Here is a 12,408-nt window from a genome sequence, read left to right on the forward strand (position 1 = left end):
AAAAAAAAAAAAAAAAAAAAAAAAAAAAAGAGCCAGAAAGACTGTAAGAACCGGACAGGATGGAGAACTCTAACTAACAGCATCTTCCACATTCAACAGGGTTGATGGACAGATGAGCTCACAGAGACAGTGGCAGTATGCAAAGGATTGAGCCACAGAGGGTCCCAGAACTGGGAGGGGGATGTGGTCAAGAGCTCCCAGGCTGAACCAAGAAGCTATCTGTAATTGACACCCAAAGGGAAATGTAGTTTCCTCCAATAAAGTCTCATTGGGTATATTAACCATATTTGAGGATGGGCCCCTTGCCCAGCAGTATTTGACCAACACAAAACAAACGCAACGACATTTTTGTAGATATTTCTTGGTCTCATATTATTTTGTTTGAGAATTCTGGTCTTATCTTGATTGAGTCTTTTGCTCATACATTACTATTTTCAATTTTGTGGGGTTGTTTTTGTTGTGTGTCTGCATGCATTTCTTGTATTTTTCTTTTCTCTTTTAGGCTGTTTATTTTGTGTATTTGCCTATTTGTTTTTTAAAGAGAGGAAAAGGGCATGGAGTTGGGTGGGTGGAGAGATAGAAGGATCTGGAAGAAGCTGTGGGAGAGGAAACTATGAATAGAAAATATTGCATGAAAAAAATTTTTAAGAGGATGTGTTCTGACCATGTTGTGTGCGCACGTGTGTGTGTGTGTTTATGAGTGTTAAATTGTATTTTAGAAAAAAAAATCAAAGTAGCGAAAGTACTTTCATGAGTATGTAGTCTCTCTGAAATCACCAACCAGCTAAAAGACCCCAACTCAGTAAATTTCCAACAAGACCTCTTCTGGTGAGGGTTCTGTGCCCGCTAGACCCAGTTCATGATCTCACAGAAGGAGAGATTCCTGTTCTCTGCACGTTCTTCAGAAACATCCCTCTAATGTACAAAACAGACACTGGAGATACATGGCTGAGAAGGGACAAACAGCCCTGACAAAGACATCAGAGGCATGGCTGTATTTAGATGGCATTTGGTTCTGGTGGCACCAACAGGGTGGCTCCAGAGAAGAGGAGGCATGGCCAGCAGGTGACCAAGTATTCTACAGTCCTTTCCCAGGGGAAGTCCATAAAGACCACGTGGGATTGTTCTTCCCTATAAAATCAGTAACCACTCTAACAGGTACCTGAGTAGGATGCCCTTCTGTATATGTGTTGCTTTTATAGGATAATGAACAAAGCCAATGTTTTGGCCAATGGCTCAGCAGAGTAAAGCCAAGTGGGGAAATCCAAACAGAGATAGAGAGTGGGCGGAGTCAGAGAGACACCACGTAGCTGGCGAAGGAGAAAGATGCTACCAGTAAGCCACAACCTCGTGGTGATACAAAGATTAATAGAAAAATGTTAATTTAAAATATAAGAGCTAGTTAGAAATATGTCTGAGCTATCGGTCAAACAGTGTTTTAATTAATATAGTTTCTGTGTGATTATTCCGGCCTGGGTGGCAGGGAAAAGAACAAGCAGTCTCCATTTACAAGTACTACTAAAGGCTCCTACAGAGTTCCAACTATGGAAGTGGATTTTCTCCACGTTCAACACATTAAATAAACAAACACAACAGTTCTCCTTTGCAGGATACAGTCAACAAAGCCTCCCTAGCCAGGTAGAAGACTGTCTGTGTTGGTTTGGATATGAAATGTCTCCATAGGTACAGGTATTTGAACACTGTTGGCGGTGATATTCTGGGGATGTTATGGAATCTTGAACTGGAGGAGGGTGTCACTGAGGGGGCTTAGGAGGTGGAACCTTGCTTGAGGACATCAGTGAGGGGGTTGCTTAGGAAGGGAAGCCTTGCTGGAGCGAGTATGCCATAGGAAGGGAGGGGTTGAAGAGTCTGTAACTCCCACCCCTCTTTTAGTATGTGGTTGGTTGAAGATGTGATCTCTCAGCTTCCTGCTACGGCAGCCTGCTATCATGCCTCTTCTGAAATAATGGACCTATGCCCCTGGAACTGAAGGCCAAAATAAACATTTTCTCAAATGCCGCTTTTGGTCATGGTGTTTGATTACAGCAAGAAACACCATCTAATATACCCCTCCCCTCGGCTAACTGACATGCCACATTGGGGCTGGGAGGGGGCTGCTTCTACCAAGGCATCTGGATTTACCAGACCTCCACAGGTTTCCCTGCCGACAAGCCACAATGGATCTGCACTGTATTATGTGAAATAACACATAGGTAGATGGGCGTGATCTGGTTTGATAGAGCAAAATTTTAACTGCAATTCACCAAATGCCATGATGTCAGGTGGTTCTTCAAGTGCTGAGCCAAAGGTGAAGGAAGGATTCCAGGACACCCTAAGGCTGGAAGGAGAGCATGGCCTGCTCTGAGCCCTCTGCCTTCATGGGCTGCACAGAACAGCTGGCTCACTCATCTCACGCACTTAAGGAGAGAACTCAAGAACATAAGGTTAAAAGCGCTTTGCATACTGCCAGCCATAAGCTATTATTACTGCTCGGGGAAGACAAGCTACTCAGATTATCCTAGTGATACCGATGCTGGGGTCTTTAACAGACACATAAAACAATGGACACCCTCCCTGCTCTTTGAAGGTGGATGCACACGTGAAGCACAGCACGCAGGGGGGGGGGGGGGTCAGAATGTAGAGCAACCATGCGGAAGGCCAGAGAAGAAGGCACCTATGACAGACACTGAGTTGTCATGAGTTCTGCCTCCCCTCCATCTCAGAGGTCTCACCTCAACCAAGGGCCAGGAACACAGCAGGAAAACTAAAGCCCAGAGACCTGCAAAGGGCAAGGCTAGAGTTTCTAGTTTTATTTTATTACTCTTCTTTAAGGATTTATTCTTATTTTTTAACTGTGTGTACAAGTTTAGAGGTAGCACACCTGTGAGTTGGGGTGCCCCCAGAGTCCAGAGGAAGACACTGGACCCCCCTAAAGCTGGAGTTGCAGTGGCTGTGAGCAGTGGTTTGTCTGACGTGGGTGCTGGGAACTGAACTCAGGTCCTCGGGAGATGTAGCAGATGATCTCCAGCTCCTATTTTTACACTGCTGGCCTGGATCTCAGTGCATGCCGCCACTTTGCTAGCACTGCAGACTCAAACTTTTCGTTGTAGATCCAGGGTCACAGCTCTGCAAAACTTCTGACCGTCTAAATTTCCAAAAAGTAGTATCATACCTATCCAGGAATCTGGTGTGTCAACTTAAACACTAGGATCAGCCTTTGACAAAGATGCACAATAATTAGCCAGGGGTCGTGGTGATTATTTTAACCCCATCATTTAGGAGGGAAGAGCAGGGGGTAGAGTCAGCCTGGTCTGCATATGACTTGTAGGCCAAACAGGCCTACAGTAATATCTTGACTCAAAAACAAGTCCAAAACCAGGCAAACTAACAACATGTATCCATAAGATAACCACGACTCAATTTAGTAGCACCAAACACGTTTGTCTCTCTGCAAATGGACTTCGTAATTGCGGAAGGGAAGGGAAGGGGAGGGGAGGGGAGGGGAGGGGAGGGGGGGGGGGAGGGAAGGGAAGGGAAGGGAAGGGGAGGGAAGGGAAGGGAAGGGAATTGTGGGGTAACATGTGGAACACTTTCCAAACTGCAATTAGGCATTAAATTTCAATGAATTTGAAATCTAGTTATTTATTTACACATGTGTGTGTGATGGGCTTGCATCTGGTCAGCTCTGCGGGGGTCCCTGTGGGGGTACACATGTACGCGTGTGCTGGACAGAGGCCTGCATGTGGGTGTCTTCCACAGTGCTCTCTACTTTATTTCCCGAAGCAGTCTCTTTGCTGAGCCCAGAGCTAAAGACATTGCTAGTCTAAACTAGCTAGCTCGTTCCTGGGAACCCCCAGTTTCCATCTCCAGGGTGCTAAGTCTGCCCAGCAGTTATGTGGGTGCAGGGGATCCAAACTCAGGCTGTCCTGCTTGTGGGGCAAGCCTTTTATCTGCTGAGCCATTTCATCAGCTCCATTACTTGGTTTATTTCTGAGAGAGTCCTATTTTTTACCCATGTTGGTTTTAAACGTTTGCTTTCCTTCCTCAACCTCCTGTGCACTGTGATTGCAGATGTACATTGCCCGCGCCCTACTGAAACACAGCTTTAACGGAAAATCCTAGCAGAGGATTTTTAAAGTGATTTAAATTCTTTCTGCCAGCATCGCTTAAAACCTCTCCTTAGCAAACTTTCACACTCACTTTGTATCCTCCCAAATATTGCAATTATCAAAATTAGAATTTGCTGTTATATTTTCTCCTTCATTAAAATAACATGGCTAACGGCCGCTGCATTGATTACTGGGTTGAGAAAAGTACATTCTATTAGATAACAAATTAGAAGTATAGCCATTTGACACATTCAGCCTTCCAGAACTGTGCAGCCAACTATAAATGTACACATTTAAAATGTCAAATGAGCTTGCAAATTCATAAGAGACTTAAAATAACTAAATATTCTTAAAATGTGACATAATTAAATTTTCCTGATTAATCTACTCATTAAATTTATTTCAGACACAATAAACAGTACACTAGAATATTATCAAGACAGAATGCCAGGCTGTCAGATGACACCTTGAAGAAGCCGTATCTACCCTTCCCCCCATTACTGAAATTCCAGTTATTAATCTTGCCTGACTGACTGCTTTTCTAACATTTTATTCTGAGCTGGGGGAGAGGTTGTCAGACTGGCCAAGCTCACATTCTCAGCTCTGAGGCTGAAGAGCTGGCATGCATGCCTAGATAACCCTTCCCTGATATTCTTTCCTTTGCCCGATATTTCCCAAGGAAAAATCACAGATGTCTGCACCTTTGCTGTTTCTCTTTCAAAGCCACCCCAGGGAAATTAATGCCCCAAGCTATTCCTTAATGCCAACTATGTCTTTTTCCCAATGCAGCTCTGTTCCTGCAATCCCCTTCATGGTGTCTCATCATGGGGGAGGCGCAAGGCCTTTTGCCTCCTTGAAGAAGGGAGTGAAACATGAACTCCTTCTCTGCTCTTGCTTCCAGGGAGATTCAAGCTGCAGCCACAGCAAGAACACAACAGAAGACTCACTCAGCTACTCAAGGTGCAGCTATTATCCTATGCTCTCTGGCTCAGCTCTGTTATGATGTCCTGTATTTTCCAGTAGAGAATTTAAAAGAAAGAAACAAAAGCTAGTGATGAACTTTGCAAAGGCCGGGGAACAGGTCAAGTTCTTTCAAGAGAACATCAGCAGAGCTGGCAAATATATTAACCGTGTTTTCCTAAGCTCACATAAGGAGGAGAGGAGTGGAGAGGAATGGGGGTGAGGAGGGGGGGGGAGGAATGAGGTAGAGGGGAGGGGAGAGAATAGGAGGGAGTGGGGGAAGAGGATATCTGGGGTAATTTACTTGGTTAAGATCACCATAAAAGTGATAATGCAAAAATGCCAGACCTTAGCAACTCCAACCCGTCACGTGACAGGTGCAGGGTGGGTAGCGGATGTGCAGTGAAACAAGTTTTGCTCGAGAGCATGCTTTTCTACCAAGCATGCAGGCTAAAAGAACGGGGCAGGGGTGGATGAGGACCAGACAAGGCAAACAGTATCAAATGCTTTCTTTTGCTGTCACAGAGGGGGGGGAAATTATTTGGAGCACATTCACAGTCTCCGGGCCCTGACAGAAGCAGCTCCAGGCCTAGCACACTGAGAGCTACAACACGAGAGAGAAAAGCTGGGCCTGTGGAGATGGCTGTATGGAGGGAGTGCTGCACAGGCATGAGGACCGAGTTTGAGATTCCCAGCATGCAACCTAGGCACTCAACAGGCAGACAAGCTGACTGTCAAGCTGTCAATAGAATTAGGTGGACAGCACTGAGGAAGACACCGGACACCGGCTGTGTTGACTAGGTTGATGTCAACCTGACTCAAGCCAGAGACACTGGAGAGGAGGGAAGCTAAGATCTGGCTGTAGGTACATCTGCAGGGCACTTTCGTCATTAGTGATTTACATGGGAGAACCCAGCCCATTGCGGATGGGGCCAGCCCTGCGCTGGTGGTCCCAGGCTCTATAAAAAAAGCAGGTGAGCAACACTCCTCTGTGGCCTCTGCATCAGCTCCTGCTGCCAGGTTTCTGTCTTGTCTGAGTTCCTGTCCTGACAGCTTTTGATGATGAAGCTCGATGTGAAAGTATACAGGAAATTAACCCCTTCCTCTCCAAGTTGCTTTTGGTCACGGTGTTTCCATCATAGCAATAGAAACCCTGACAAGGACACCAACCTCTGGCTTCTCCATGTACACTCACAGGGGGCATACCCCAAAACATATGACATATATGCAGATACTCCCAAAGCAAGAGAAAAAAAAAAAAAACTCCAACAGGTCTTCTCTAGTTCCCAAGCACACTGTATGTTAATTTCTGTATCTAATTGTCAGCATCAACTCAGGAATTTGCTTGAATCATATTTATCCAATAATCAGGCCCAGCCCTGAGCTGCACTCACCAGTCGGCTGAATCACTGATGGCAGCCTTGGCCCACGTGCCGGCCTCCGTCATGATGAAGCCCACATCATCGTGGGAGCTGGAAGAGGACTGGTCGGAGAGGTGAGGAGGAAGCACGGGCAGCCTGTCATCTTCGATCATGACGGTGTCATCGTGTGGCATGTTCACCGTGGGGGACAGCTGACATTTACCTGACCAGTGAAAAGGAGAAATTCTGGACGTCAGTGCAGGGGCCAAGCCTGGTAATTGCAAAATTTTGCTACATTAAAAACAAAAACACAAAACAAAACAAACAAGTCTTGACACGCACCTCTCAACCTGATGGAATAATGAGAATTTAGTTTATTTCTCATAAAGCACTGTCAAACACAAACCTCAGGTCCACATGACCGCTTCTGCAACAGGGTCACACAGCATGCGGTAGGGCGTGTGACTTCTCTGGTTTTAAGTATCCCAAAGACAGAGATGAGCCCTCAAAATGTCTGAATGTGAACATGACTGATACACAGCTTCTTAGGAGTGAGCGTCCTCTGGGAAGTTTTGCCAGCAAATCTGAAGGGAAACCCCACAATCTTAAAGTGATCTGTCTATCCACTCATTCAACTAACACAGGGCGGGCAAGCACTAGGTGACGTCATCTCTGTAATTAGTGCGTCACATCCTAATGGGAGAGGGAAAGTACCTACGGAACAGGGTAGCTTCAGTGTGGGTAATGTGCCAATTGTGTCCACCTGGGCGATGATGGGCAGGGTGGGTAGGATTGTTGAGAAGGTCACCAAAAGTTAGCTGAGCAGGATTTGGCGTGGCGGCTGTGACTTTTTTACTAGACGGAATGATGGCATTTCTCCCAGAAAGTTGGCAACAAAACTAAACCGTGATGAATTCAGGTGCCACTTGGCAAAGCCCGGCACACAAGCCAGGGAGAATGGCTTTGAAATGAGAGTGGCCTAGAAGTGAACAGTTTAACATAGATCCAGATGTGGTCGGCCTCGAGGCTCCGAGGCCTACCCTGGGAGGAGGGGACATCAAGTGAGGTTACTCAGTCAGGAAAGGCTCCACGGATCTCTGTTGTCTCTCTAGTCCCTTGCAGACAAATGCGTTGAGGTTCGTAGTTCAGAATGGCATCCACACATCACAGCCTTCCTGGGACAAAGCTGTGTTTCCAGGCCCTGCGTCCCTAAAGGCAATGAATGCTAGGGTACAAATGGCATCCTTGTCCCAAATCACCTACAATTCCAGCAACTTCTTTCCAAAATCTGCGCCATTTGTTTTCTCAACACGGATACACTCACAACAGCTTGGATCAGATGCACACCTTGTAAGAAGATAGACTCACAGGGCAACCACCATAGGACAAGGCACATGGAAGTGTGTTCCCAAGCAAGCAAGGAACCACGATAATCTGCCTCCTTCCTCGCGGGATGGCAGAAAACATTCCCTGTGAGTCTAATGTCCAAATCTGCTCAGTCAATTGTGCTGGGACACCAAATATTCTGCACTCACTGCTGTTTTATGCAACGTGCTCTTGCCCATCAAAACAGAGTTTTCAAAATAGTTGAACCAACAGGTGTTAGCATTTTAGTATTAGTCTTGGAGCTAGCTTTAAAGCGGAGAATGCAATAGCATATCAGGAATGCACTGATAACCTGGAAAGGTGAGTCTGAAGCACAATACATCTTTCTCTGCTTGTTTCAGTGAAAAATATAATAAATCGGAAAGAAAACTCTTTTAAGCTGTTGTCTGTCTTTAGTCCTTACAAAGAAACTTGCCAGAAATTACAAAGGCATCATTATTTAGCATCAAGGGGTCTGTTGACAGAAACATGTACGTTCATTAAAACCCCTGCTCAACACACCAGCTAGGAAAACTTCCTCTCTCTCTCTCTCTCTCTCTCTCTCTCTCTCTCTCTCTCTCTCTCTCTCTCTCTCTCTCTCTCTCTCTCCACCAGATTCTTTCCACTCAAGCTGTAGGATATTAGAGTAGAAACCTGCTCAGCAAAATGTCACTTGTAGATCAGGTATAAATTCCACCCCCGTCGGCAAAGAAATGTATTCCTTTAAGACATAGTTTGTCTCCAAAACGACCACATTGAATTCATAAAACAAGGGTTCCTTCCCCTGACTGGAAAGGCATATGTCATGTTATTAAACATCAAGTTCTCATGCAGGAAGAATTTAACCAAAAAAATATCACACAGTAATCATATTGCATAACTTTTAATATGAAACATGCAACCCCTTGCATTGGCATGTATATTCTCAATGAAAGCATGAGAACTATAGAACACTGACTGGGGTGGACAATCCCTTTTTAATGTGTGTGAGACATTGTTTTATGTTGAAATATATGTGAGATACTAACATAATCTCATACTCTCTCCCCCTCTCTGTCACACACACTCTCTCTCTCTCTCTCTCTCTCTCTCTCTCTCTCTCTCTCTCTCCTCTTCTTAGCTTGCATGTGAGGAGATCCAGGATCTGGCCCCAGAAACCAGCAGAGGTACCAGACATATACAGTTCAAAGCTACATGTTCCACCGAGACACAGCAGGACCTTTTAAATAACCTCTGTTGGCCTTCGACACATCACAGGCAAGACTCTGAATCATGATTAAATGTGGCTTCAATTTTGCAGCTGCTAAATTCCTCCCACCCCAATATTTCTTCAACTATTTACAGACTGCAAAAGGAACATTCAGGATCTGATAGAGTGAAGCAATACCATACAAGATGATTGTTTACTAGACATTTATTCATTGATGAATTTACATGGGACGGAACATGCATGATATCAGGAATAAAAGAAACGAAAACTGTCAGCAGTAAGAGTCATAAAACCAACATCAGTGTCTAAGCTTTATATGTCAAACTGTTAACAAAATGAAAATAGTCTAAACATAATTATTTAAACTCACCACAGAAGTAGGAATATAGAAACCACCGAGATAAACAATAAAATGAAATAAAATTTTAGCTCAAAATATAAACTGCTTTAAACAAAACTATGCAGATAAAAACTTTTAAAAAATGATGCTCTATGCTCCCAAACATGACTTTGTGATGCATTTTATGAAGTAAACATGTTTGTAAACTGTACCTACTGTTCCATTGCTGAATATCTGGAAAGGTCTTCCAAGACTTGTCAAAGGAGAACTCCTAAGTAAGGTCACTAAGGGATACATCTGGCCCAATCTGCTATTGTTCATCCATTTTTCTACCTATGCTCATTCACTTACTACCTACTTCTGTGGTGCTGGGAGCAGGCATTGTACAGGCTAGACAAGTGCTATTAGCTACACCTGCAGTCCTTTGAAGTTGCCTTCTAATACAAATTAGGAGCCATGTTCTACTAACATCAATGGCAGTGGGAATCCAGCCAAAATATGACTGTGGTAAATTCTGGACTTTGGTCACATTTCTGAGTGATCTATCCAAAGAGCCGGAGATAAATCAGCTGTCACTAAAGAGAAAGCCACCACCCAGAAAACCACACATTCAAACTGTGGTTCACAGTGGGAGCCAGGGGGGTTGACTGTGGAGACACTTCGATGACTTCCAGTCGAGGTGGTGTCATTAAAACCTACCATGAGATCTTGGCATTCCCCAAAAAGGCTACGTTTACGAAGAGGAAATAGCCGAAATCAAAAATAAAACAAAAATCAACATGGTGTTTTGGGACACATTTTTTTTTTATCAGCTAAGTGAGCTAGGCGGTGTGAATGAGGACATCTGACATCTTTCCAATTACAAATGATGTTTCTTTTGGGGTGTACAGTTTAGAAGTCTCTCTCCTGGGATTGGTACCCATTCAAAAATGATACAGACCTTAAAACTTCCTTTGGTTGCACACATGAATATTCTCTGTGAAAACCTGCCCTGCTCACATAAAATTAACCATTTCTTTGTGTTAGCATAAGGAATTTCAGCACCTCCCTTTCTACCATGGGAAACCCGGGTCTAGACAGAAGTGAGATGGAAGACCCAGCAGACAGCCATGAAGTGGTCAGGCAGGACCTGGCTGAGAAATGTCTTAGCACCTGACAGCACAAATCAGCAGGCTGCGGGGAGCACAGCACGCTGATAGTGGGTATTGTTTCACCTCCAGTGGCAAAGTAGCATCCTTTGCAAGATTCCTAATCTCAGTGCTATCTAACTTCAACAGTAGCATGCAATCCTTAAGGTCAATAATACTAGAATAAGGATAATAATAAGAATAAAAAAAAAGCGTAAATTTGAAGTTTGTAAACAGCAAGATAAACTGAATTAAGCTTATATATTTCTCTAGGAAAAGCCTCATGGGACCCCTAGTTTCCAGTACAGCATATAAAACATCCCTTAAGGAGAGGGACAAACGAAGTCATTGAGAAGCCCTGGATCAACCCTATTGTCCCTTCCCCAAAAATGTATTCTACTGTAAAAATTGACCTACTAAGTATGGTATCATCCCCCAGCCCCCATGTCCCAGGACTATGCAGAGCAGCACCAAGCATAGCAGGAGGGACTAGTCTGCAAGAGGAGTTGTCTTAAGTATGAGGGGTCATTACATACCCAGCAGAGAGAGGGAAAACACTGCTGACCCGGTTACCCGCTGAAAAGGACTAACCCGTCAAAGCTAACAAAACCGGGTGACGGAACATGGAGAAGATGACGTGCTCCTCAACCCATGTCACCCATTTCAACAAGTCACTAGGTGAAAAATCGGGGTGGGGGCTGGTATGTGTTTGAGTGCTAGGTTTCCGCCTTCCTCTGAAGAACCAGGGAGTGGAGGCAGGATGCAGGTTACAGGAGCTGCTGTGTCAATGGGCTGATCAGTATGGCAAATCCTATGTTCCTATAATAAAGGGGAGATTACAGCGTATCACTTTGTATGCACAAAGATCCAGGGACACATGCACACATTCTTTCTCAGGGGGTCTGAAATTCTGTCCACAGGTAAGAATCCAGCTATCCAGTAAAGCCAAGACAGCATGGTTAACCCAGCAGCAGTGACGGACTACCAAACTGGAAGGAGCTGGAAACAATGCCTTTTACACCTAAGCAGGGCTCAAGCCATGAGCGAGGATTGCCTCCCTGGTTTCTCTCATGCCAGGTATGTATGATTAGAAAAATATTGGTAGACATCCCAGATCTCTTTGACCAAGGTGAGAAACTGAGAATTTAGCGATTTCACCGAAGCTCTCGATGGGGAGGGAGAAAAATGACAGGAAATTGCACTAATCATATGGATCTGCATATATTGTTTCTCTACAGTGCTCTGTAGAAAATTCCTTGACTAGAGAGACTGTTCCTCATGCTGATCTGGATACACTGTTTCTCTACAGTGCTCCATAGAAAACTCTTCGATGAGAGAGACTGTTCCTCCTGCTGATCTGTATATATTGTTCCTCTACAGTGCTCCGTAGACTAGAGAGGCTGTTCCTTAACCTACCATGTCTACTGTTAACACCATACCTTGCCAACCCCAACCAATTAACCACACTGTTTCTATGATGTATCCCAAAACACATATTTGTATTAGATCAGTACTGAATATATTTAAAAAATGCAACTAAATTTAGTTTTGCTTTAGAGAGTTGCAACATAAATCATTAAGTGTCAAGAAAACTTTTTATATTTTAAATTTGAAAGTTGTCTCAATTTAACGCCAAATGAGAAGCTCTGTAAAGCCAGCCCCTCCACGTCTGTTAGGACAAGCCTGAGCTACAGCAAGAAGGGAACTTATAATAACTGTACCGACTGGGACCCAGAAGGCAGCATCGGGCGGATCAAACAAACGCACAGAAGACGAGCTAAGGATTTAAAGAATAAAGCAGGATGCTTGTTCTTGGTGTTTTTAAAGACATGTCTCACTATGTTGCCCTGGTTGGCTAGAACTCTCTATGTAGGACCAAGTGACCTCAAGTTTGGGGATCTGCAACTGCCTTCTACCCCTGTGCTGAGATTAAAGG

General features: G+C 44.4%; 1 protein-coding gene across 17 annotated transcripts in view; it reads right to left on the bottom strand.

Annotated features, from left to right (window-relative positions):
* Positions 1 to 12,408, bottom strand: part of Pard3 (par-3 family cell polarity regulator) — a 482,565-nt gene that overhangs the window by 172,097 nt on the left and 298,060 nt on the right. For 15 of the 17 annotated variants that reach the window (XM_050147184.1, XM_050147175.1, XM_050147180.1 and 12 more), the window contains one exon: positions 6,464 to 6,653. In XM_050147184.1, coding sequence (XP_050003141.1) covers positions 6,464 to 6,653 — 190 coding nt within the window. Of the gene's footprint in view, positions 1 to 6,463; positions 6,654 to 9,194; positions 11,292 to 12,408 lie in introns of those variants that run through there. The other 2 variants (XM_050147188.1, XM_050147189.1) reach the window with 1 other exon arrangement.

Source organism: Alexandromys fortis, unplaced genomic scaffold, assembly GCF_014885135.2.
Source record: "Alexandromys fortis isolate MF-2015 unplaced genomic scaffold, M_Fortis_MF-2015_v1.1 scaffold_12, whole genome shotgun sequence".
NCBI classification, from domain to species: Eukaryota; Metazoa; Chordata; class Mammalia; order Rodentia; family Cricetidae; genus Alexandromys; species Alexandromys fortis.